General features: G+C 39.3%; 1 protein-coding gene and 1 long non-coding RNA gene across 2 annotated transcripts in view; one reads left to right on the forward strand and one right to left on the reverse strand.

The window, feature by feature from the left end:
* VTA1 (vesicle trafficking 1) overlaps positions 1-5410 on the forward strand; it is a 77239-nt gene extending 71829 nt beyond the window's left edge. The window contains exon 8 of the mRNA XM_084622441.1: positions 4080-5410. Coding sequence (XP_084478567.1) covers positions 4080-4225 — 146 coding nt within the window. The 3' untranslated portion in view covers positions 4226-5410. The remainder of the gene's footprint in view (positions 1-4079) is intronic.
* The window catches only part of LOC311517542, a 59864-nt gene that overhangs the window by 3367 nt on the left and 31585 nt on the right, over positions 1-24912 (reverse strand). The gene's annotated exons all lie outside the window — the stretch shown is intronic.

Raw genomic sequence — 24912 nt, forward strand, 5'->3', positions numbered from 1 at the left:
ACCTGGCCATACGTTCATAAGTTTGTGTCGCACTACGCATGACTCAGCAGGCGCGAGACAACACTGGCATTGGCAGAGTGTGCTACAAGCCTCACGACAGTGAACTCCAAGCCTACCTCCATTGATACTGCTTGCAAGTCACCTAGAATGGAATCGACATGAGCAAGCACTCGAAGGGAAAAGGGTTACGTACGTTTCATAACTGTTGTTCTTCGAGATGTGTTGCTTCTGTCCATTCCATTACCCGCCCTCTTGCCCCTCTGTTCCAAGAAGGAACTGAGAGGGCGTGGGTCAGTGGTACCTGATATACTGCAGCATGAGCGCAGCACTCTAGAGGGCACCACAGCTGGCTCTACGGGTGCCGCTAAGGCAAAAATCTCTTGACAGCCATGCACGTGGGCACACGCACCCCTAGAATGGAGTGGACATGAGCAACACATCTCAAAGAACAACAGTTACGAAGGGGAGGGAACCGTTTTTTCTTGTTTTTAAAAAAGATATGTTCTAGGAGGAATTATTTTGGGGAAGTTCTATGGTCTGTGTTAAATAGGAGAGCAGACTAGATGATCACAGTGGTCTTTTCTGGCCTTGGAATCTATGAATCTATTAATTTAAGCGATACAGTAAAAAAAAAAATTCAGTTTAGTTACATTTTGAGTATCTTAACTGTTTCTTTTTAATAGGAAAAGAAACTTTCTCTATTTTAAATAATTATGGTTCCAATTAGTGCATTGTTCGTATATTTAAAGAATGGTTAAAGCACTGCTAACACATACTAATAATTTTAATCACTGTCACAGCTTTGATTTTCTGTGGACTATATCTAAGGCCTTGCCTATACACCACAGTGCATTGGTTTCATTAAAACTGTGGTTTTAAACCAATTTATCTAAACTTGTCCAAGTTGTGAGTAGCAATTTAAATTAAATAATAAATCAGATATTGTGTAAAATATCAATTGTTTTTCTTTCAAAAACTGCTTTCCTTTCTCACTACATGATTTTCTTATCCCTCCTCAAAATGCCCTTCATCATGTTCCTAATTGCTGAGCTGAAAGAATCATGGCTGGTGGAAGTTAGCTTTGGATTGCAAATGACTATCAAATTTCAGTAATGAATATAACTACTATACTAATATTATTTCAGGATTGGTACAGCATAGCTTTTCCTGTGTGTCAATATTTTTCTTGCCTTTAAATTATATAGGTTGAAATTAATTAGTTACTAAATGGACAGGCTATCTAAATGATAGCTTTGAAATAACTACAAATATTGTAGTTTTTCTCCACATTATTTCCAAGTAAATACTTTAATAAAGTATTTCAGGAAAATTACAGTTGACTTTTTTTCTATACTCTCTCTCCATTGTGAGATGCTGACTTTAACAGGAGCTGAGGCTGCTCGGAACATGATAGGATGAGGCCCTTACTGGGTAAACTTTGGTTTATAAATTAAAATTGCTAGAACCTTTCCCTAAAGTGTTGATATGGTGGTATCTGAAGGAGGCGTCATAAAATATAAGACTTCATGCCAACAAAACATTAATAGACCGGGTGCTGTAAAAATAAGATTAGGTGGGTTAATTTAGGCTTTGTTCCAGTAAATTAGTTGAATACTGGAATGATGCCGTGTCTATTTTTTAAAGAATGATTTTCTAGTTTCTTTTGGCATCATAATATGAAGGAAAAAATGTCTAAGGGGAACTTGTTCTTCTTTTACTTTTCAAACGTATACTTTTACTTCTTTTACTTTTCACACAAACCCAGTGTGGTGGTGGAATTCAGCCTAACTGGTTTGACTCAGTTAAATGTCACTTAGGCTAATAAATATGGACAAATGTATACATACCAGGTATGTATGAGTATATTTTTAAAAAAGGCGTAAACTGGCTCATCTGATTCACTAAAGTACACTGCCATCATACAGTAATCTTACAGGTTTGACAGGTGCCAGATGCCAGAATATTCAACATCTATTCTTTCTCAGGCTTTATATTTTGAAGATGAAAGTAGGTGCGGGTGTGGAGTGTGATTTCAATTCGGATAAAATTAAATCTCAAGAGCTTCTTTCCTGGTCATATGCTGTTTGTTTTGGAGGGCTGGTTGTTTCACTGACCTGGTTTTACTGATGAATCTCAATGATACTAAATGTTTCTGCACTGTATGACAGTCGTAATTATCATCTGGATTTGGCTGTTATGTGTATGCTAACTTCTTGCCATATAACAAAATTGAACCCAAAAGAATCTCATTTATAATTTGCTTTGATTGGCTGATATATGTTGTCCATCTTCAGTAATATAGATACTTAAATCATTATTTAACTTATTCATCTGAAAAATCATTGGTACTTATTCATCCAGGACATATGAATCAGATCCAAAGAAGGTTAAACTGAAATTAAAAATATTAAAACAAGCTTTAAAAATTGTATATAGATTTTGTCCACTAAACTATGTCTATCAATTGACAAACAAAAAATGTGTACTGTAGATTTAACTTCTTTAAACAGAACACAGCAACCATAAAATGTATTTTCCTGGAAAAATGGAGTAATAATAATAATTAATAATACCTAGCTCTTATTAGAAAATGAACAAAGATATTTAGTTTTTAATATTTAGTATCTTCCCATTTTTTTTATTTGCCCCAAATCAGCTGCCTAAAAGTGGAAAAATGGATGAGGAAATATAATGGGTACTTAGAAACATTTCTTGATAAGTAAACAACTGAGATTATGAAGTAAATATTTGCATAATATCAGCAACTACACAGTTGGTGAGTTTCAGAAAAGGAAATCCAACTGAACTGTACAGGATAAAACTCATATGTTTATATTCATGTTTAAACATTCAAAGAATTACGTTTACAATATCTGAGTTTAAACAGGTTTTCTGTTATTAAAACCCCCATTGTATAAGAAATGAATGCTAAATAAATATTCATTTTAAATACTAAAATATTATGACCTGATATAATAGGTGGTTATGGGAGCCCTGGATTAAATAAATTTATATTAATGTCCAATATAACACATGGTTTTTAAACAAAAATTTTCTGATGAATATGACAAAGAAGATCCCTCAGGACCACAAATTTTCACCTTGAGTAGCATTGATAGAAGTAGGATTATTTACAGAGTAAAATATACTATTCATTATGAGCACAGGTTTCAGAATCGGGCCCTAAATTATATTGGCTACATGAGCGTTAGCCTTAACTTGCATTGAATTGGTTAAGCCCTCAGTGCAATGCATTTAAGCACATGCTTAACTTTAAGCACATCAGTGGGACTATTCACATGCTGGTCTGCTGAATCAGGATTTACATCTCCAACACCTTTTTGAAAAGTAGGAGTGTGTGTGTGTGTGTGTTTGAGAAGTTTGTACAGATCAATGTTCGGGTTTGTTACAAAAAAGCTTTTGGCTGGTGTTTGTCAAAATTACAAAAATAGGTGAATTAATAGAGCAATCTTGCTTTCTCTGATTACGTAAAACTGAAAATATTGCAGATATGTTGATAATATTGGGACAAATGCTTTAGTCTGTTCCTCAATAGGTAAAAGTAGAAATGTAGTATTTGCACAAATATCTCAATAGGGGACGTTTCTGTATCTGGAAGGTTATACAGACACGGAGAGAATGGCTTCAGCTGTGAGTGTATTATTCCATGCTGAGAGTAAAGCAGTTACACAATAAACACATAAGCCACTGTCCTTGTTTCACGCAGGTTGTAACATGAATACAGTTAACTTACTATAGTTTGAAAGCTCTTCTGAGCTACCTCAGATAAAGGGCAGATCTTTCTCAAAGGTATTGGTTTACTCATAAAAGGCACTGGATCACATAAATGTCCAGATTTTGAAGGTCCCCATATAATATTAGAACGAACCAAAGAAACTGAGAATTATACATGAAAATGAACTTAAAAATAACGGCGTAGGACCAGCACTTCTTCTCATGCCCTTTGTTAACATATAAACAGACTACTTCAAGCATTTTAAGTAAAACATTATGCTTGATCTGAGATAAAGCCCTGAATTTTCTTATATTTTTACTTCTTAATTATCTTGTTTTTGCAGGGGAAGTCCGTTTGACACCAGAGGACTTTGCCAGAGCTCAGAAATATTGCAAATATGCTGGCAGTGCTTTGCAGTATGAAGATGTGAGCACTGCTGTGCAGAATCTACAGAAGGCCCTCAAGTTACTGACTACAGGCAGAGAATGACGCCTTTGTCCAGCAGATTCATGTCTTTTGCCTAAGAACTAACAATCCATTACTTTACCTTCTGCCTATCAGGGGGACACAGTTACATGAAAGCTCTCAATTCCATTGACCATGACAATGAAATCTGTTTCTCAGTATTAGATCCCTGATGTAGCACTAATCAGCAAACTCAACCGGTTTTCATTTTCCACACAGTGGAACTGGAAACATATGGATGGAGTGATGTGATCAAGATACTGGAGAATGCACTCTGAACACTGTTTAAGAGTTAGAATTAATGCAACAGTATTTAGAGTGTTTAAGGAAAAACATGGAATCTCTCTTTATTGTTTTGGAAAAACAAAGTAATGTGCTCTACTAGCATTCATTGAGTCTGAATTTATCACTGTTAATAAAATTTCAAATGAAAAATGGCTTTGGGACTGGAAATAAAAATTAGGGCTTTTCTACTGAAATTTAGATAGCAGGAGTGTGGGGCCGGATGGATCATGAAATGATCTTAATGTACATCCAGAAAAGTCCTTTTTAAAAAATACAACTTAAATACAACTAAATTGTTATGGTATTATCTGAGACCAAGTTAAAGGTGTGGGAGGCTTGAAAAGAAGAATACTGAGATTTAATTGATAATTTATTGTACTGGAACATCCATTTCTTGAAGCGTTGGGCAAAGACATTTAGATGTTCTTTTTCCTCCCCCTCACATGTGTGTGAGTGTGTGTGGACGGCTACGTATTGATTCTGGTAACTGTTACTCATTTTGCATGGACAATTTAAATTTTCTATATTAAGGATAGTTAAAAGAAGGTGGTACTAGTGTTAACCAGAGATGAGCCCAAAGCCCAGATCCTAACACGGTGGATTTAAGCTTCACAGCTGCCCCATTTCTTTCACCAGCCAAATGACCCCTCAACCAAATGCCTAGACTTTGACACCTTCATAGTCTCTGTTTAGAACCAAACTTTGCAGCTCAGGTTCATCACTATGGTTAGTGCGACAGAGCTAGTATCCTCCCCTGCTTACTTTCTTGTGGAGATTTTGGAGATTCTAGAACTGATTAAAATATTTTGGAATTTGAACTCTGAACATTTTATAGGCTTTGTCCTGGGGAATTATGGAGCTATTGATTGTTAAAACTGCATCCATGCTGTATAAAAACAAATGAATAAAAGATTCTTAAATTAGTATGATCGCCTTCAATGAGTACACTATGTAGTTTGTCTATTTGTATAATACATCTTTGAATACCAGTAAAACCTGATAAACGTCTTTCTTTACAAAATACCAAATCAGATGTGCACACCTGTTCATGCCTACACTATTTTCCAGGGATGGAAATATAGCTGGTATTTAAAGTACATAAAAGCAGCCTAATGGTATGTAAAATCTGGTATGCAAAGCACATCCAGTTAAAACTGCAAGCTCTGTTCAACAGCATGTTTGAAAAGGTAGTGTGATCATTTGTAATATATTTTTAAGCATTTTAATTGAGTACAAATTAATACATAAAACAAGTTCATTCTTACACGTCTAAGAATCCCAACTTAAACAATGTTTGTGTGTGTAAGGGACGTTGTTGCAAGTTTAGAACAAACAATTCTGAAGCGTTACTGACAAATAACTTTTTGTAGCTCTTGGCAATGAGCTCATGGTTCATTATAGTACTTTAAGCACGTCAGAGATACTTCAGTTTGCTGAACGAGCCCTTGTCACCATCAGACAAAACTATTGGTAAATTCTTCCATATATATGGAATCCCTTCATTTTATATATATATATATATAAAATGAAGGGATTTTATTGTCACTAGAAAAGCTGGATTTTAAGAAAAATGATATGTTGACTTATCAACCTAGAGAAACCTGTTGCAATCTAGAAATTATTTTAAAAGTATACAATTTGGTCTAGCACTTTTCGTCTTAGGTTCACACAGCTAATTATAAATATTAAAGAATAAAGCCCCAGAGTACCCTAGGGAAGAAGCTAAGTTTTGCTGTTTGTCTGACTTATACGTTAAGTAAATGTTACGCTTTGTTTTAATAATGTTTCTCAAATGAGTACAGTGTTAGTCGGGGCTTTTGAAATTAAAAATAAGTTTTCTCTTGGAAGAATTTAGTGAGCCAGTACAATGGATTAGAAGGAAATAATTGAGTAGAAGTATACACTGAATTTATAGGTTGCTCAAGAAGGAGGACGACTGGCTGCAGGTTACAGGTAATATGTTAAGTCTCCAAGGAGCATCATCAGTGGAGCAGCCCCGGGCAGTTCCACAGGGGCAGCAGTTGCAGCATCTAGCTTTTCCAACCAGATGACAATTTCAGGGTGGTGTCTGCGAAAGGGATGGAAATTTAAAATGAGTTGAACTAAAAGGTTTCCAAAGCTGTTTGCGAGGGTCTCGGTAGCATTTTTTTCTTAAACTGCTTGTATGGATTCCCCTCCCCCCGCCCCAGTAGAAATCCTCTAATATTCTGTTGCCTGTAAATTCAAAAGTAATCTAACGCTGAACTCCAAAACACAATCTTTTAATATTTTTAAACAGATCAAGGCATTTTATGGTACAAAAAGGGTGTTTCCCTTTCAGGGACTTATTTTTAATTAGCTATTGTTGACAAGCCAGCTACTACAGATAATCTGCTGGCACACTACCTTTTTTCATCTACACCTAGTCTAATTCTGTGTGCCCTTCCCGTTGACTTAATTAGAGGTTGTGTTGCATCCATGTAACTGAAGGCAGAATTTGGCCCAACTGTGTTCAGCCAAAAGAAAAAGCGATTTAAAAATGGATGTTTGTAATAAGCATTTTGCTCTGTGAATAAATAATTTCCTATTGAGTGCTTCTCATCCAAACAGATGAACTTTGCAATTTATGAATATTCCACTGAAATAAGGCCTTTTCTGGGATTAGCTTAATATGGCAGCTATTTCAAAAGTTTACATTAATGTTATGCAACAGTTTAGGAGCAGTGACGTTGCTGTATCCAGCTGATGCAGGGAGGATTTAGGTAAGTAGAATGCAATTAACCTAATTGGAGTCTGGCACAGACACTGAAACAAGCAGCCTTGATCTTAAGTAGCATAGAATCATAGAATCATAGAATATCAGGGTTGGAAGGGACCCCAGAAGGTCGTCTAGTCCAACCCCCTGCTCAAAGCAGGACCAATTCCCAGTTAAATCATCCCAGCCAGGGCTTTGTCAAGCCTGACCTTAAAAACCTCTAAGGAAGGAGATTCTACCACCTCCCTAGGCATGGGAGCTTTTAATAAGTGTCCATGAACTCGTTTTACATTCTTTCAGAAAGGTGATACCTCCACCCACAGCTCTCTCTAACATTGTGCTGGGAATTAGTTTAATACTGACTTAACCAGGAGTGTCACTTGCTGAGTCATACACCATTGCCTGCAAGTATAAATCTGGACACATTACCCACATACCAGTCAAACCTTACCCTGCTTAGCTTGTGAAAACTGAACCCACAGTCTACGGAGTGTAGAAAACATAAATAGAGCCTTGGTTCTTCTATGTTCATTTTTGTTATTAATAACTTTCAGAATACTACATTTATTAAAAGGTTTCAATTAGTATTAATTTTATGCATGGGTATTTCTGTAGCACTGATTTTCTTAATACTTTTAGAGTTCTAAGTTTTAAACTTCCACCTGTCCTGTAGGTAGGAAAAGTGTCTTGCAGTAGTTGTAGTTCAGGAGTTCAAGTGTTCTGTGGAATTCACCCTGCAAGGCAAGAAATCCTCTGCATGACACAGTGGGAACCCTTAAGAAGCGTCACGGTTTTGAAAGACTCTACCAATTCTGGAGATAGTACATTAGAATTGCTGCCATCGTTTCAGTTGATGGAATGTTTCAAAGATGACCAGTGTTGGTAAAATTGTATAGGGTCACATGTAACCTTTAATTGAAATGTTCCATTAACATTAAGTTGTTAAAGATACGGTTGCAGTAACACCCAATTTAGTTTTCAGGTTTGAGCTTCTAGGTCGGTTACAGAAAATTTATATAGTAAGAGACCACTAGGCAGCACTTCGAATGATAAAACCAAACTTTATTAAAGAAAAATGATTAGTTAAGTAAATGGGCATGCAATTACTACTTGCACAATACTACAATAATACTTACACTCAAAGATGAAAGTGTATCAGTGGGTGATCAGTCCACTGACAACAGAGTGAAGTATAGCCTTATAATTCTGTTCCTTTTTGATGTTAATTGGAGCTCTCTCCAAATTAACAAAACTACTCCTTTTGGAAAGCATTGTAATACAAATTAACATTAAACTGTCCCTTACCATAATTATGTTTCTACCACCTCTTTTTGGCTTTTTGCATTACTCATTACTTTTTACATTAACAACAGCACCAATGTCCTTCCCATACTATCAATACAGATATCATTTTAATAAAACATGCCAGAATTTTCAAAGAATTCTAGGGATTAAAACCTTGCTCAAGTCAGTTATAACCAAAACATAACCATAATATAACTTTGGGTCATGTCCTTGCTAACTTCAGTTTTTGCATCATACTATCCCCAACCTATCTCTTTACTTTCTCATACTAGCAACTTCAATTTCCCATACTCCGCTACGCTTAAACTAACTTAGGCCCAAAACCTAATTTCTACTTATTTCTTAAATGAAACCATCCTATAGGCTACACAAGACTCAGTCTGAGAAAGCATTCCCATTTTGATTTTCACCTACATAAACTATATACAGGGAAGGTTATTGTATTGTGATGGATTGGTACGTATATAGAATATTATAATGTAAATATAGTGGTTGTAATTAAAAATGCCAACCAAAAGTCTTCACAGTTATCTCTTATCCCAAGTATAGATAAAATCTGAGGTAAAGTAGATACAAATAGGTGGATAATGTTGGCAAATGTGTTAAACATTGAATACTATTAATAAATAAAAGCAAGGAACCAGTTAATACAGTACCAAAAATGAGATTTTAATTGTATGTTGTTTCAAATAACACTCTCCCTTTTATGAAGACAAAAAAATAGGACCTTGGTTTCATGACTAGAGAAATATGCATATTAACTTAGGAAAAGGTTTAGACTTGCACAAGGTTGAAGGGCATTTCCTTTCTATTGTTATGAAGTCTTCATAATGACTGTAGTTGAGGTTAAGATGCTTTCCAATGTAAATGTGATTCTGACCATCAACTTTCTTTTAACAAGCTCCTCTCCATACAGCTTCTGGAATAGAGCATGGCCAATGGTTAAAGCATCAGATCTGGGTCATGGGAAAACATCCTCCTCTGCATTTGACACCAAATCTTGAACCGTGTGATCCCAGCAGCACCAGCAGCTTTCTGATGGTCACCGGAGTTCTTATGATCTCCAGTATTTGACTCCTAACCCAGCTCCTTGTGGGAGGTACAGGTGATGGTATCCCTTCTCTTGCTTTATTTTCTCACCACATCACAAACACACACACAGTTAGAGAAAAAGGGAAATGTCACACAGGACTCAAAACATGAAAGTATGCCTTAGAATCATGACAATTTCATTGCCAGCAGCGAAAGGGTCATTCTCATTTGAATGCCAGCAGCGTTCTTGGAGAGTTGCAAAAATATTTGGAGGGATGGTCTCTGTATCAAGAAGCTTAGTCTGAACAGACAGGCAATTCTCATATGTAATGCTCTAGATTTCCAAAAACTGTGATACACAGAAATTCCTAGTGGTAAAAAAATCTTTAGAGGGGGGGTAGTCAATTATTTTTTTTCAAGGTCCAAAATTCTTGGTCAAGGTGTAGTCAAGGTCCAGACTCCAGAGAAACATTTTTCACACTGCAGTAACAAGATAATAAGTAAAAAGATTTCAGGTCCATTAAAAACATCTGGCAGTCCAGATTTAGCCCATGGTCCACCTATTGACTACCCCTTGTTTTGCACACTTGTGGGGAAAGTGGGGGCTCCAAGAACAGGCTCAACATGGAAACACAGTCTTTAGAGTCCTGTGTGGACCAAAGGGATCAATAGGATGAAGTGAAAGTAGAGATGTGTAGAGGCTTGAAGGCAAAGGGAAGAAGCATGACATAAGAAGGACCATACTGGGTCAAACCAAAGGTCCATCTAGCCCATTATCTTGTCTTCTGACAGTGGTCAATGCCAGGTGCCCCAGAGGGAATGAACTGAACAGTAATCGTCAAGTGATCCATCCCCTGTTGCCCATTCCCAGCTTCTGGCAGACAGAGGCGAGGAAAACCATCCCTGTCCTCCTAGCTAATAGCCCTTGATGGACCTATCTTCCATGAATTTATCTAGTTCTTTTTTGAACCCTGTTATAGTCTTGGCCTTTACAACATCTTCTGGCAAAGAGCTCCACGGATTGACTGCACATTCTGGGATGAAATATTTCCTTTTGTTTGTTCTGAACTAGCTGCCTATTCATTTCATTTGGTGACCCCTAGTTCTTGTGTTATGAGAAGGAGTAAATAACACTTCCTTATTTACTTTCTCCACCCCAGTCATGATTTTATAGACCTCAATCATATCCCCCCTTAGTCGTCTCTCTTACAAGCTGAAAAGTCCCAGTCTTATTGATCTCTCTTCATACGGAAGCTGTTCCATACCCCTAATCATTCTTGTTGCCCTTTTCTGAATCTTTTCCAATTCCAATATATCTCCCTTTAGATGGGGTGACCACATCTGCACGCAGTATTCAAGATGTGGGCATACCGTGGATTTACATAGAGGCAATGTGATATTTTCTGTCTTATTATCTATCCCTTTCTTAATGATGCCCAACATTCTGTTCACTTTTTTGCCTGCTGCTGCACACTGAGTGGATGTCTTCAGAGAACTATACACAATGACTCCAAGTTCTTTCTTGATTGGTAACATCCAATTCAGACCCTATCATTTTATATGTATAGTTGGAATTATGGTTTCCAATGTGCGTTACTTTGATTTTCACCATCTGGTCCTGGTGACCCACCACTGTGTAATTTATCAATTTGTTCCAAAACCTCCTCTAACGACACCTCAATCTGGGACAGTTCCTCAGATTTGCCACCTAAAAAGAATGGCTCAGGTTTGGGAATCTCCCTCTCATCCTCAGCCATGAAGACAGATGCAATAAGACATGAGGCAAAAAGTAATAGGAAGATGGTGAAGGGATTCTAAGAAGAGAATGACGTGATTGGAATATCAAGTGAAGAAAATATCTTTCATCTTAGCATTTTGGATGGCTTAACAAGGAAGTGGGGGGAGTAGAGCAGGAGGTTGCATGACATGACATGACAACATGACAAATGACCCAGACATGGACAATGGATTTAAAAGTAAGGGCATATAGAGTGAGGAATAAAACCCAAATTTAGCAGCCTTGCTGTGGTGAAAAGAGTGAGAGGAGAAGATGAGTGAAGTTGTCGGACTGTGTAATGGAGGATGGTGGAATTGTTAACAATGATGGAGATGATTGGGTATGGGAGCAAGGGAGAGTTATTTGACTTTCTGGTCCATGGTGCAGGTCTGCTCCCTAATGAATAAATGTGTAAATCAGATTTCATCATCTCCTTTTTCCAACACCAAGGTTGGTTAGGCTGAGGTTGTGAGCAGATTCCATCCGTATCTGCTTTGAGCCACCATTTGAGCCTGCTGGGAGGTTTCCTGGATGGTTTTATATACCATGTTATATTACTGTCTCTTTGTTTCAGAGTAACAGCCGTGTTAGTCTGTATTCGCAAAAAGAAAAGGAGGACTTGTGGCACCTTAGAGACTAACCAATTTATTTGAGCATAAGCTTTCGTGAGCTACAGCTCACTTCATCGGACATCCGTAGCCTCTCTCACCATGCACTCTTCCCCTGAGGAGAACAATTTTAGTCAGATACATGATTAAAATTAGGGGCCAATGAATACTGCATTAGGCAGCTGCATAATTTACAGGTTTTAGCAAATTGATGCTTAAATCTATAAAAGTGCTACCCTTTCTGCTCCACTTGCCAAGGCCCAAATGTGAGGTGCAGTGCCTGGCAGATGAAAATGAGGGACACAAAATATTAAGCATACAGAAAATGTAAAGTTCTGTATGATTGCTTCCTTGAGTTTAAACATTTTCTATCACCTGTATTCCTGATGTAAATAACTTTCAACAATAAGTGCAAGAAGCCAGCAAACATATGTGGACCATAGGTAACTTTGGGAATCAAATGAGTGATGTCCCTTGAAATTGGGCATAGTTGACAGATAGAGTTTTGAAACTTTAAATACTGCCAGAAAGCACAATGTTATGAGAGTTTCTGATGCCATCTGCCTCTGCTGGTAGAGATTATAACTTTTGAGTACTTGTGGCACCTTAGAGACTAACCAATTTATTTGAGCATGAGCTTTCGTGAGCTACAGCTCACTTCATCGGATGCATACCGTGGAAACTGCAGCAGACTTTATATATACACAGAGAATATGAAACAATACCTCTTCCCACCCCACTGTCCTGCTGGTAATAGCTTATCTAAAGTGATCATCAGGTGGGCCATTTCCAGCACAAATCCAGGTTTTCTCACCCTCCACACCCCCACACAAATTCACTCTCCTGCTGGTGATAGCCCATCCAAAGTGACAACTCTTTACACAATGTGCATGATAAACAAGTTGGGCTATTTCCTGCACAAATCCAGGTTTTCTCACATCCCCCCACCCCCATACACACACAAACTCACTCTCCTGCTGGTAATAGCTCATCCAAACTGACCACTCTCCAAGTTTAAATCCAAGTTAAACCAGAACATCTGGGGGGGGGGGGGTAGGAAAAAACAAGAGGAAACAGGCTACCTTGCATAATGACTTAGCCACTCCCAGTCTCTATTTAAGCCTAAAGTAATAGTATCCAATTTGCAAATGAATTCCAATTCAGCAGTTTCTCGCTGGAGTCTGGATTTGAAGTTTTTTTGTTGTAATATCGCAACTTTCATGTCTGTAATCGCGTGACCAGAGAGATTGAAGTGTTCTCCGACTGGTTTTTGAATGTTATAATTCTTGATGTCTGATTTGTGTCCATTTATTCTTTTACGTAGAGACTGTCCAGTTTGACCAATGTACATGGCAGAGGGGCATTGCTGGCACATGATGGCATATATCACATTGGTGGATGTGCAGGTGAACGAGCCTCTGATAGTGTGGCTGATGTTATTAGGCCCTGTGATGGTGTCCCCATTTACAACACACACTTTGCTTCTCTACAAAAGAAAAAGGACACTAAACTTTCTAAACTACTACATGCTACTAGGGGCCACAGCAATGGTTCCCTCAACCCACCTAGCAATATTGTTAACCTATCCAACTATACTCTCAGCCCAGCAGAAGCAGCTGTTCTATCTCGGGGCCTCTCCTTCTGCCCCTCCACCCCCATGAACATGATACAGTTCTGTGGTGACCTAGAATCCTATTTTCGACGTCTCCGACTCAAGGAATATTTCCAAAATACCTCTGAACAGCATACTAATCCACAGAGGTCTCCCTACCAACACTACAGAAAGAGGGATTCTAGGTGGACTCCTCCTGAAGGTCGAAACAGCAGACTGGACTTCTACATAGAGTGCTTCCGCCGACGTGCACGGGCTGAAATTGTGGAAAAGCAGCATCACTTGCCCCATAACCTCAGCCATGCAGAACGCAATGCCATCCACAGCCTCAGAAACAACTCTGACATCATAATCAAAAAGGCTGACAAAGGAGGTGCTGTCGTCATCATGAATAGTTCGGAATATGAACAGGAGGCTGCTTGGCAGCTCTCCAACACGAGTTTCTACAAGCCATTACCCTATGATCCCACTGAGAGTTACCAAAAGCAACTACAGCATTTGCTCAAGAAACTTCCTGAAAAAGCACAAGATCAAATCCGCACAGACACACCCCTGGAACCCCGACCTGGGATATTCTATCTACTACCCAAGATCCATAAACCTGGAAATCCTGGGCGCCCCATCATCTCAGGCATTGGCACCCTGACAGCAGGATTGTCTGGCTATGTAGACTCCCTCCTCAGGCCCTACGCTACCAGCACTCCCAGCTACCTTCGAGACACCACTGACTTCCTGAGGAAACTTCAATCCATCGGTGATCTTCCTGATAACACCATCCTGGCCACTATGGATGTAGAAGCCCTCTACACCAACATTCCACACAAAGATGGACTACAAGCCGTCAAGAACACTATCCCCGATAATGTCACGGCTAACCTGGTGGCTGAACTTTGTGACTTTGTCCTTACCCATAACTATTTCACATTTGGGGACAATGTATACCTTCAGATCAGCGGCACTGCTATGGGTACCCGCATGGCCCCACAGTATGCCAACATTTTTATGGCTGATTTAGAACAACGCTTCCTCAGCTCTCGTCCCCTAAAGCCCCTACTCTACTTGCGCTATATTGATGACATCTTCATCATCTGGACCCATGGAAAAGAAGCCCTTGAGGAATTCCACCATGATTTCAACAATTTCCATCCCACCACCAACCTCAGCCTGGTCCAGTCCACACAAGAGATCCACTTCCTGGACACTACAGTGCTAATAAACAATGGTCACATAAACACTACCCTATACCGGAAACCTACTGACCGCTATTCCTACCTGTATGCCTCCAGCTTTCACCCTGACCACACCACACGATCCATCGTCTACAGCCAAGCTCTGCGATACAACCGCATTTGCTCCAACCCCTCAGACAGAGACAAACACCTACAAGATCTCTGTCAAGCTTTCTTACAACTACAATACCCACCTGCAGAAGTAAAGAAACAGATTGATAGAGCCAGAAGAGTTCCCAGAAGTTACCTACTACAGGACAGGCCTAACAAAGGAAATAACAGAACGCCACTAGCCGTCACCTTCAGCCCCCAACTAAAACCCCTCCAACGCATTATTAAGGATCTACAACCTATCCTAAAGGATGACCCAGCACTCTCACAAATCTTGGGAGACAGGCCAGTCCTTGCCTACAGACAGCCCCGCAACCTGAAGCAAATACTCACCAACAACCACATACCACACAACAGAACCACTAACCCAGGAACTTATCCTTGCAACAAAGCCCGTTGCCAACTGTGTCCACATATCTATTCAGGGGACACCATCACAGGGCCTAATAACATCAGCCACACTATCAGAGGCTCGTTCACCTGCACATCCACCAATGTGATATATGCCATCATGTGCCAGCAATGCCCCTCTGCCATGTACATTGGTCAAACTGGACAGTCTCTACGTAAAAGAATAAATGGACACAAATCAGACATCAAGAATTATAACATTCAAAAACCAGTCGGAGAACACTTCAATCTCTCTGGTCACGCGATTACAGACATGAAAGTTGCGATATTACAACAAAAAAACTTCAAATCCAGACTCCAGCGAGAAATTGCTGAATTGGAATTCATTTGCAAATTGGATACTATTACTTTAGGCTTAAATAGAGACTGGGAGTGGCTAAGTCATTATGCAAGGTAGCCTGTTTCCTCTTGTTTTTTCCTACCCCCCCTCCACCAGATGTTCTGGTTTAACTTGGATTTAAACTTGGAGAGTGGTCAGTTTGGATGAGCTATTACCAGCAGGAGAGTGAGTTTGTGTGTGTATGGGGGTGGGGGGGATGTGAGAGAACCTGGATTTGTGCAGGAAATAGCCCAACTTGTTTATCATGCACATTGTGTAAAGAGTTGTCACTTTGGATGGGCTATCACCAGCAGGAGAGTGAATTTGTGTGGGGGGGTGGAGGGTGAGAAAACCTGGATTTGTGCTGGAAATGGCCCAATCTGATGATCACTTTAGATAAGCTATTACCAGCAGGACAGTGGGGTGGGAGGAGGTATTGTTTCATATTCTCTGTGTATATATAAAGTCTGCTGCAGTTTCCACGGTATGCATCCGATGAAGTGAGCTGTAGCTCACGAAAGCTCGTGCTCAAATAAATTGGTTAGTCTCTAAGGTGCCACAAGTACTCCTTTTCTTTTTGCGAATACAGACTAACACGGCTGTTACTCTGAAACCTAACTTTTGAGTGAGGTCTAAAACTTGACTCTTGGAGGTTGCCAGCTCTGTAAGGTATTTGAGAATTGAATTAGTTCCATGAGGCTCCATATGATTCTTTCTGCTCACACCAAATACAACCTTATTACACCCTTCCCTGAGAAATACACTTAAAGCACGAGGAAAGCTTGTAATTCATAGACACCACTGATTAAATACAGGTCTCATTGAAGAGAGTGAAGCATTTGGCTCTTGAGGATGAGAGACAGGCGTGGCCATCAAGACTTTGGATTCCAATCCTAAACCTGACACTAACTTGAGTGATTTTGGGCAAGTCACTTAACTTTTCCTTGCCTCAATTATCTCATCTGTAAAATGGGGATATGTATGCTTACCGCATCACAAAACTGTTGAGAATTATTTACTGGTAGTTTAACTTTGGCACAGTGCTTTGAAACTATAAAGCGCTGTATAAGGATTAAACTGAGTACACTTGAATCCAGTGCTATAAAAGTCTGTGCTCTTTGACAATATAAAATGTCTTTTCAAAGACTTTTAGCATGAGTCTATAGGAGTAAATGCCTAAGTTTGGTTAACAATCTAAGAACAATTTTTAATGTAAGAACACTACTGGGCATTGTTACTACATGTTTAATCATCACTAATCTTATTGATTTTGGCAGCATGTATTCCAAATACATTGTCACATCCCTTACTGTTTGGATTGTTCCTTCCCACGGCATACACACAACACAAGATGTAATAACTGCTGAGGGTTTAATTTATTTTCAAATCAAATGTCAAACCCTTTGGTTTTATTCCCTCATGCTCTCCATGAAGGAACACAAAAGAGTCTTAATCTCAAAGGATCAGAGGTGAGATAGCAGATTCAACAACTGATGGAAAAGTCTGTAAAAATGTAAAGGCTGGAAGCAGAAATAGCTACCAGATTTTCTTTCCTAACCCCCTTTTCCCCCCTCCCCCCAATAATATAGACATGCTCATTACAGAATACAGACTAGGTCCACACCATGAAGAATTTACAAGCTACTGCAGCAAGAAAAAATAGGATGTGACGAATGAAGTGAGGGAGGCTACTGTGAAGGTTTTATTTATATGACAATTGTATCGACATCGACAGAGGATGTGGATTTTAAGGAAGGGATTTGAAGAGATGGAGGGAGAGGGAAGTGACAGACGAGAAATGACCATTCCCGGTGTAAGGAACAGCAGCGGTGGCAACAATCTCTTCATAGGGAGGCAAATTCCAGTCATCCGCCTCCCCACCCCAGCAGGAAGACCATTCTTGTTCTTGCTTGTCCTCTCCCACCTCCCCCCTCTCCCCCCATCTCCCTCAGCCAAGGAGTCTCTCTTACCACAGAATGTGTGAGTCGGTGCCTCCAGGGAGTGGAGTTTTCAGCAGACTTCCCTGTGCTCTGCCACAGAGGTACAGACTTCCTGTGCATCAGGTCACACCAAATTTTAAAGGCGCTGCAACCCCATGCACCAGGTTGCAACACAACTCGCTGAAGTCTGCCAGTTCCTCCTCTACGGAGGGCGACTTGGTCAAAATTCAGCGCTATTGCAACCACATAGCTGGAGCAATGCTCCCAACTGCCAGCTGCGCTGATTTAGTATGCAACCGCTGCTTAAAAGTGGTCTGGCCATGGTCACCCAGCTTTCCTCCAACACACACGTGTGGGAAGCTTAGAGAGCATTTTGAGGTTCAAGTTTGGGCTCACCCGTCCGGTCCATAAAGATACTTTGATCTCAGCACACAAATGTAAAGGAGTGTAAATCACATAAAATATACCTTCAGCATAACAAAAAAGAGCAAGTAAATTGGAAAGCGCCATTTTGACAATAAGCTGATGTAAAGTATGGCTGAAAGGATGTCTTCCCAAAATTAAAAAACGACTTCTCCCAAAAATACTGGAAAATATTTTAAGAAATTAGTCAGTAGTTGTAAATCATTAAACTGTTAGCTAGTAAAGTAAATATAATAAACAAATAACTTACAGCCCCATGGAAACATGCTGGTTTCCTGTGCTTTCTATCTGCAAAGTTCATAGATTCCAAGGCTAGAAGGGACTATTGTGATCATGTCTGACCTCCTGCAAAACACAGGCCATAGAACTTTCCCAGGGTATCACACCCTTCATGCTTCAACCACCATTCCAGAGGACATCCATCCAGGCTTATGATGGGTTCTGCTTGATAACGATCCAAAGCAGAGCAGATTGATGCATATTCGTTTTCATCATCTGAGTCAGATGCCACCAGTAGGTTGATTTTCTTTTTTGGTGGTTCGGGTTCTGTAGTTTCCGCATTGAAATGTTGCTCTTTTAATACTTCTGAAAGCATGCTCTCAAATTTTGGAAGACACTTCAGATTCTTAAACCATGGGTTGAGTTCTGTAGCTATTTTTAGAAATCTCACATGGGTACCTTCTTTGCGTTTTGTCAAATCTGCAGTGACAGTGTTCGTAAATCAAACAACATGTGCTGGGTCATCATCTGAGACTGCTATAACATGAAATATATGGCAGAATGTGGGTGAAACAAAACAGGGGACATACAATTCTCCCCCAAAGAGTTCAGTCACACATTTAATTAACACATTGTTTTTTTAACGAACATCAGCTTGGAAGCTTGTCATCTGGACTGGTGGCCAAAGCATGAAGGGGCATACGAATGTTTAGCATATTTGGCACATAAATACTTTGCAATGCCAGCTACAAAAGTGCCATGGGAATGTCTGCTCTCTCTTTCAGGTGACATTGTGAATAAGAAGTGGGCAGCAGTATCTCCCGTAAATGTAAACCAACTTGTTTGTCTTTGGTGATTGGCCTACAAGAAGTAGGACTGAATGGACTTGCAGGCTCTGAAGTTTTACATTGTTTTGTTTTTGAGTGCAGTTATGTAACAAAAAAAATCTACATTTGTAAGTTACACTTTCATGATAGAGATTGCACTACAGTACTTGAATGAGGTGAATTGAAAAATACTATTTCTTTTGTTTATCATTTTACAGTGCAAATATTCAATAAAAATAATATAAAGTGAGTATTGTATACTTTGTATTCTGTGTTGTAATAGAAATCAATTTGAAAATGTAGAAAAACATCCAAAAATATTTAATACATTTCAATTGGTATTCTATTGTTTAACAGTGCGATTAATCGTGATTAATTTTTTTGAGTTAATCGCGTGAGTTAACTGCGATTAATTGACAGCCCTAATTCATGCCCAATCTTACTTCGAGTATGGCAGTTTATTAATAGTTCATTTCTGAGGCACAATGTGGATCAAAACATAGGGAATATCTATCCACCCATATGAGTATGGGTTTGCAGGACCAGGTCTGTATTTAGTAAATATTTAGCCACCCAAGGTACTGTAACTAACCACAAGCATTTTCATTCATCAAAACCATTTGGCAGGTCGCATACAATAGATTATTTCAGACTCATCATAGCCAGGAAGTGTATTGAAATCTTGGGTGAATTTTAATGTAGATATTAACAACAAATTTGTATTTGCAAAACATGCATGCAACCACTCACGGTCACTGCGTTGTAACTCACCAGCCCTTTGATAATAGAAGGGCTACAAAGTAGGCTCCCATCCTGCGAACACTTCTAGAAGTAACTTTGCCCAGGCCAATAGTCCTATTGAACTCAATGGGACTGCTCGTGTTGCGTAAGTGTTCGCAGGATGGGGGCCTAACACGTTTACAAGAGGCAGATTACTTTTGTGTAATGAAATATTTCCGGACTAGTGACAAAGGGCTTTTTGGTGCCAGAGCCATTGTGTCGCTAGTCCCTTCACTGTGCATGCTCTCATTTAGAGACCACCATAACATTGAGGCCAAGGCCTTCGCTTTTCTTTCATTTGCGACTATTTCCTACTAGAAAGGTCTATGTACTTCTGACACTTTGTAATAAATAATCAAGATAATCTTTTTTCCCAACTTATCTAGACTCCAGTAGATTTTCCAAGAAAACCAAGACTTAGTTTCCTTAGGTTTCAGAGTAACAGCCGTGTTAGTCTGTATTCGCAAAAAGAAAAGAAGTTCTTGTGGCACCTTAGAGACTAACCAATTTATTTGAGCATAAGCTTCCGTGAGCTACAGCTCACTTCATCGGATGCATCTCACGAAAGCTGTAGCTCACGAAAGCTTATGCTCAAATAAATTGGTTAGTCTCTAAGCTTTCGTGAGCTACAGCTTTCGTGAGATGCATCCGATGAAGTGAGCTGTAGCTCACGGAAGCTTATGCTCAAATAAATTGGTTAGTCTCTAAGGTGCCACAAGTACTCCTTTTCTTTTTCGTTTCCTTAAATGTTTCTGAAGTTGCATGGATGCATCAAGATACCTTTTCATGGATAATCTGACTGTGCCAAATTTTGCTGTCAAGGACCATGCAACATAGGATAAAATGATTTTATACAATATGTTAATTCTGCTGCCAAAGGTGCTGTCATTTCACTCTTACTGATTCCTAGGATAAGATTTAATTAAAAGAGCAGAGAGAAAAAAATAAATGAAAATAGAGGACAGCGCTATTAATTTTTGCTGGTAGGAGTCCTGCAGCTCAGCAAAAGAACATATACTGAATGTACTAGCACTAAAAAAAGCCTTTATTGATGAAGTGGGTTTCCACAGCTATCCTCCTTTCCAGCCAAACTCTGGGGAATGTACAATAACAAGATTTTATTGTGGAATGTTTGCTCTGCACAGGAATTTCTGAAGGAAAATGGGTGGAAAAAAAGAAACTAAACCCAGATTCTAAAGTTGAACCATGTATGGAAGTTGCAGCCAGTTTCATCTTTCATAACCTATATTCTGATCTGTGTCTAGGAAATGGACTGTTAGTAGATCTCCATTTACTCTCAATATAATTGAAATGTATGTTTTCTCTCACCTGTCTTTTTAATTTCTCCTCTGCCAAATATTGGACTTCCCTCCCTCCCTTCTTGCTTCCTTTTTGAATGCTCTCTGTTTGTTAGTTATATTATTGGATGTTTCATTTATTTTTCTGCAATGTGGACATTTTAATAAGAAGAAGATGCACTGTAATTTTTATATGTGTCAACAGAATTGGTATTTTTCAGTGTAATGGATATGTTTGTTTCTTGCTAGAAATAATAGAAAACAGATGTTCTGTATGTTGAAATTTCAAAACAATAAAATATAGGGAAGGAAAAGCTGCCTGAGCAAAACCCATGTGTGATGTAATTCTGTCGAACACAATGGATTAACACCAGGGATTAATTTGTCTTTGCAAGCAAAACCAGAATAAGAGAGAACTCTACAGATACATTTACATGCAGAACAACTCAGCCCTCTCAACTGCTGCTTTTTAAATCTCATTTTACAGTGGAGACGTAGGAAAACTAAAGGTTTTAGAATCTGATTTAACTTGGAGGTGAGGGGTGGAGAATGTTTATGTGTGACTTTGTAGTTGGCTCCACAGGCATTTAAACATATGGCAAGCCTTTACTTAGTGGCTTCAAAAGAATTAGTACAGTATATGCATGACTTTTTGTCTGGTATTGAACTTTGTTTAATTATACCACATTGCACTAAATGGCTGGTAGTAATTTGTGTAATGGCATGCATAAACAACACACACATTTCAATAACTCATTTAACCTAAAATGCACAGCTATCGCTGTAAGGGTTCTATAGATTTGCATAAATCCAGCTTTTAAGTGGTTATTTCCACCCCTCTTAAGCTCAGACCATAGCGTGTTTGTCACCCAACAAGAGAGGAAGGTAACAAACTTGGTCAGAATTCTTCTGGTATGGAGTCTAATACATGATACATTGGCATCCGGCTTATCAGTGTGTGTGATTATATCAGACCTTCAGCAATTTCATTTGTCAGCCTTTTTGCTTCACGTAAGAAGAGGTTAGGACCAAAAAATCTTTAACAATGAAATGAAAATGCAAGACCAGGGATTTGAACGATCAGGAACAAAATTAGACTCCAATGATGACTGTGTGGGGTTCAGAGCAGGTAGGACCTAGCTGTGCAGACATTTATGTGCTCATTCTTTTTCCTTTTTTGTGTGTGTGTTTACCCCTCTATGATGGCTTTCCGTTATTGATGCCTACGTTCAGCCTGCATAGTCATCCCTATCACTGACTCATGCTTGATGGACAACTTACATAAGCTGTTTAAAAGAAAGCTAAACCTCTCCTCTGATATGGGAGGTAATAATGGCAGGTATGTTAGAACTGGTGAACATTAAACAAAACCAAATAGCTCGTTATTGACATCTGATTGGATAGATCACGTAAGGAGCTGGTCAAGATCTTGCTTTAGTCATCCAAAGAGATGCTGCATACTTGTGTGCATGTATGCTGTTATGGCCAGATTCTGCCTCCAGGTATATGCTTGCGACTCTTTAAAACCTGAGATTGCTACTGAGGCAGTAGGGTCAACTTCTTGGAGAGGGACTGTAGGTTTTGAGGGTGGACATGGGGGCATTCAGAGGGGAAATAATGGGGGAAACCACCAAGAAAGTCTTGGAAGGAGGAGGGATTTAGAGAGAACTTCCAGACCCCCTTGAAATGGAAGAGAAGGTGATGTCTCTTGAGGTGAACTTGAAATGTTTGAATTCAAGTGTTCAAGGGGAAAATAGTCTTAAGACTTGGGTCAATCTGCACTGAAGCTTTTAGTCACTGGGGCCAGCTACTTGAAGGCTGCACTGGGGAAAACCTTTGTCTGTGAAGACAGGAAAAACTGTGCCAGTGTATATCACAGATTTGTTGGTCTGCTTTGAGCCACCAGTGGCTGTTACCAGGGCAAATCCCCAGAGTACAAAAGTCCTGGGATTGCATATAAAACTATTTAGGTATTGGGCTGGGAAAGTGCAGACATGTTTTCAGTCTTCAGATACATTTCTTTTTGCATTTCTCTTGAGTTGATTCCAATAATCAATACTCTGATGGTGCTGGTAGATGGTGGTAATGCTGTACCAGACAAATCTCCTCTGGCCCTGCCATTTTCTGCTAAATTTAAGCTTTCCTATTAATAAAATGAGAAGTTTCTAGCCCAGGTGGTTGAAAAGATAGCCTTTTACACCTGATCTGATGCACTGCTGTTACAGTGAGAATGTGGGTAATCAGAACAATGCCTCTGAAACCTGGGAAGCTCATGCCGTGGAGCTAAGTGGAAAGTTTGGAATCTCCTCTCTCCAATGGTATACCGGTTTCTAGCTGTTTGGGTCTACAAGCTAAGACCATAAATACATCACTTGTTGCAGAATTGAATATTGTCTCTCTGGGCTTTGGAATAATGTAACCTGGGGTAGTTGGGAGGAAGGAAGGAATGAATTTTATGCCAGATTGATTTTCTTTTCTAAATGACAGGTGCCTTAAGATTCTCAGCGGCTGGGAAATTAGATATAGTCTTGCGGGAGACTGATTATTGGGCAGAGGAGAGGTGAGAAGGTCAAAAGTGGATGGTAAATGCAATTTATTACCTGGATAGAACCATCATCTGTGTGGCACATGTCTGTGTTTGTGTTTATATACATGCACAAACACAGTGCGACGTGTACTCTGAGTGTGCATGTAATATAGGGGAGAGGCTTTTGTGTCTCTTACTCGTATTTTACATTAATCCCTGTAGTTATTGCTATCAGGATTTGCTTAGGAGCTGAGCTTTCACGGTTTCAGGCTGAAGCACCTCATCTGGGAGACTATGGCTTCCTGCCCATCCCATGCTGTACCTTTTATGCTTTAGACCTTCTCTGTTGAAGTTTTATTCTGGAATACAACTTTCCTCTTCCCTTTTTTTCTATTACTCCCACACCTCTAGTCAAACGACATGCAATGTAGCCACCCTTATCCTGGCTGAGGGTGACTGGATTCAGTTCTCGCTGTACCCCAGCAGCACTGCTCCTCAAACCAGGCAACAGAGTGTCTGAAGAAGATGGAAGAAACGCCCTCTCCATAGAGGCTAAGCATTGATTTATTGTTCTTGAGCAACGTTACAGACAAATTGTTTGCCAGGTATAACTCCTTTGGCAGGACTTACACCAGGGATGAATTTGTTCCTGCAATGGTATTTGGTTTTAATTTTTTCCATATCTTCCTATACCATGTTGGTTTAACCTTTGTACCTCAATGTTCCTTCCATTATAATGCCGAGGTTAATTTCTTGATATTTCTGTAGTTATTTTCTTTAACAGAATTTTTGTATCTGAAATTTGGACTAGATTTGCCAAGATTGAGAACCCAATGAACCTAAACTGAGCTTTGAGAAAAAGTCTGGGCTGATTTGTGGTTTCAAATGGAGAGTATGTTTTGGCTAAGTTTGCTTTTCATATTTTGGGTTTGTCTGGATAAGAACACTCAGGGGACGCAAACTCAAGTGAAGTGAGGCAGGAAAAGACATTCAAAGATTCCAAGGCCGGAAGGGACCATTGTGCTCATCTATTCTGACCTCCTGTATAACAGAGCCATAGAACTTCCCCAGAATAATTAGAATAATTCGTAGAGCAGATCTCATTTAAAAAAAATCCAGTCTTTGATTTAAAAATTGCCAGTGATGGAGAATCCACCATGACTTTTGGTAAATTGTTCCAATGGTTAATTATTCTCACTGTTGAAAATTTATGCTTTATTTCCACTATGAAATGTCCAACCTCAGCTTGCAACCACTGGATCTTGTTTTACCTT

Source organism: Lepidochelys olivacea, assembly GCF_965140295.1.
Source record: "Lepidochelys olivacea isolate rLepOli2 genome assembly, chromosome: 3".
Taxonomy (NCBI): Eukaryota; Metazoa; Chordata; order Testudines; family Cheloniidae; genus Lepidochelys; species Lepidochelys olivacea.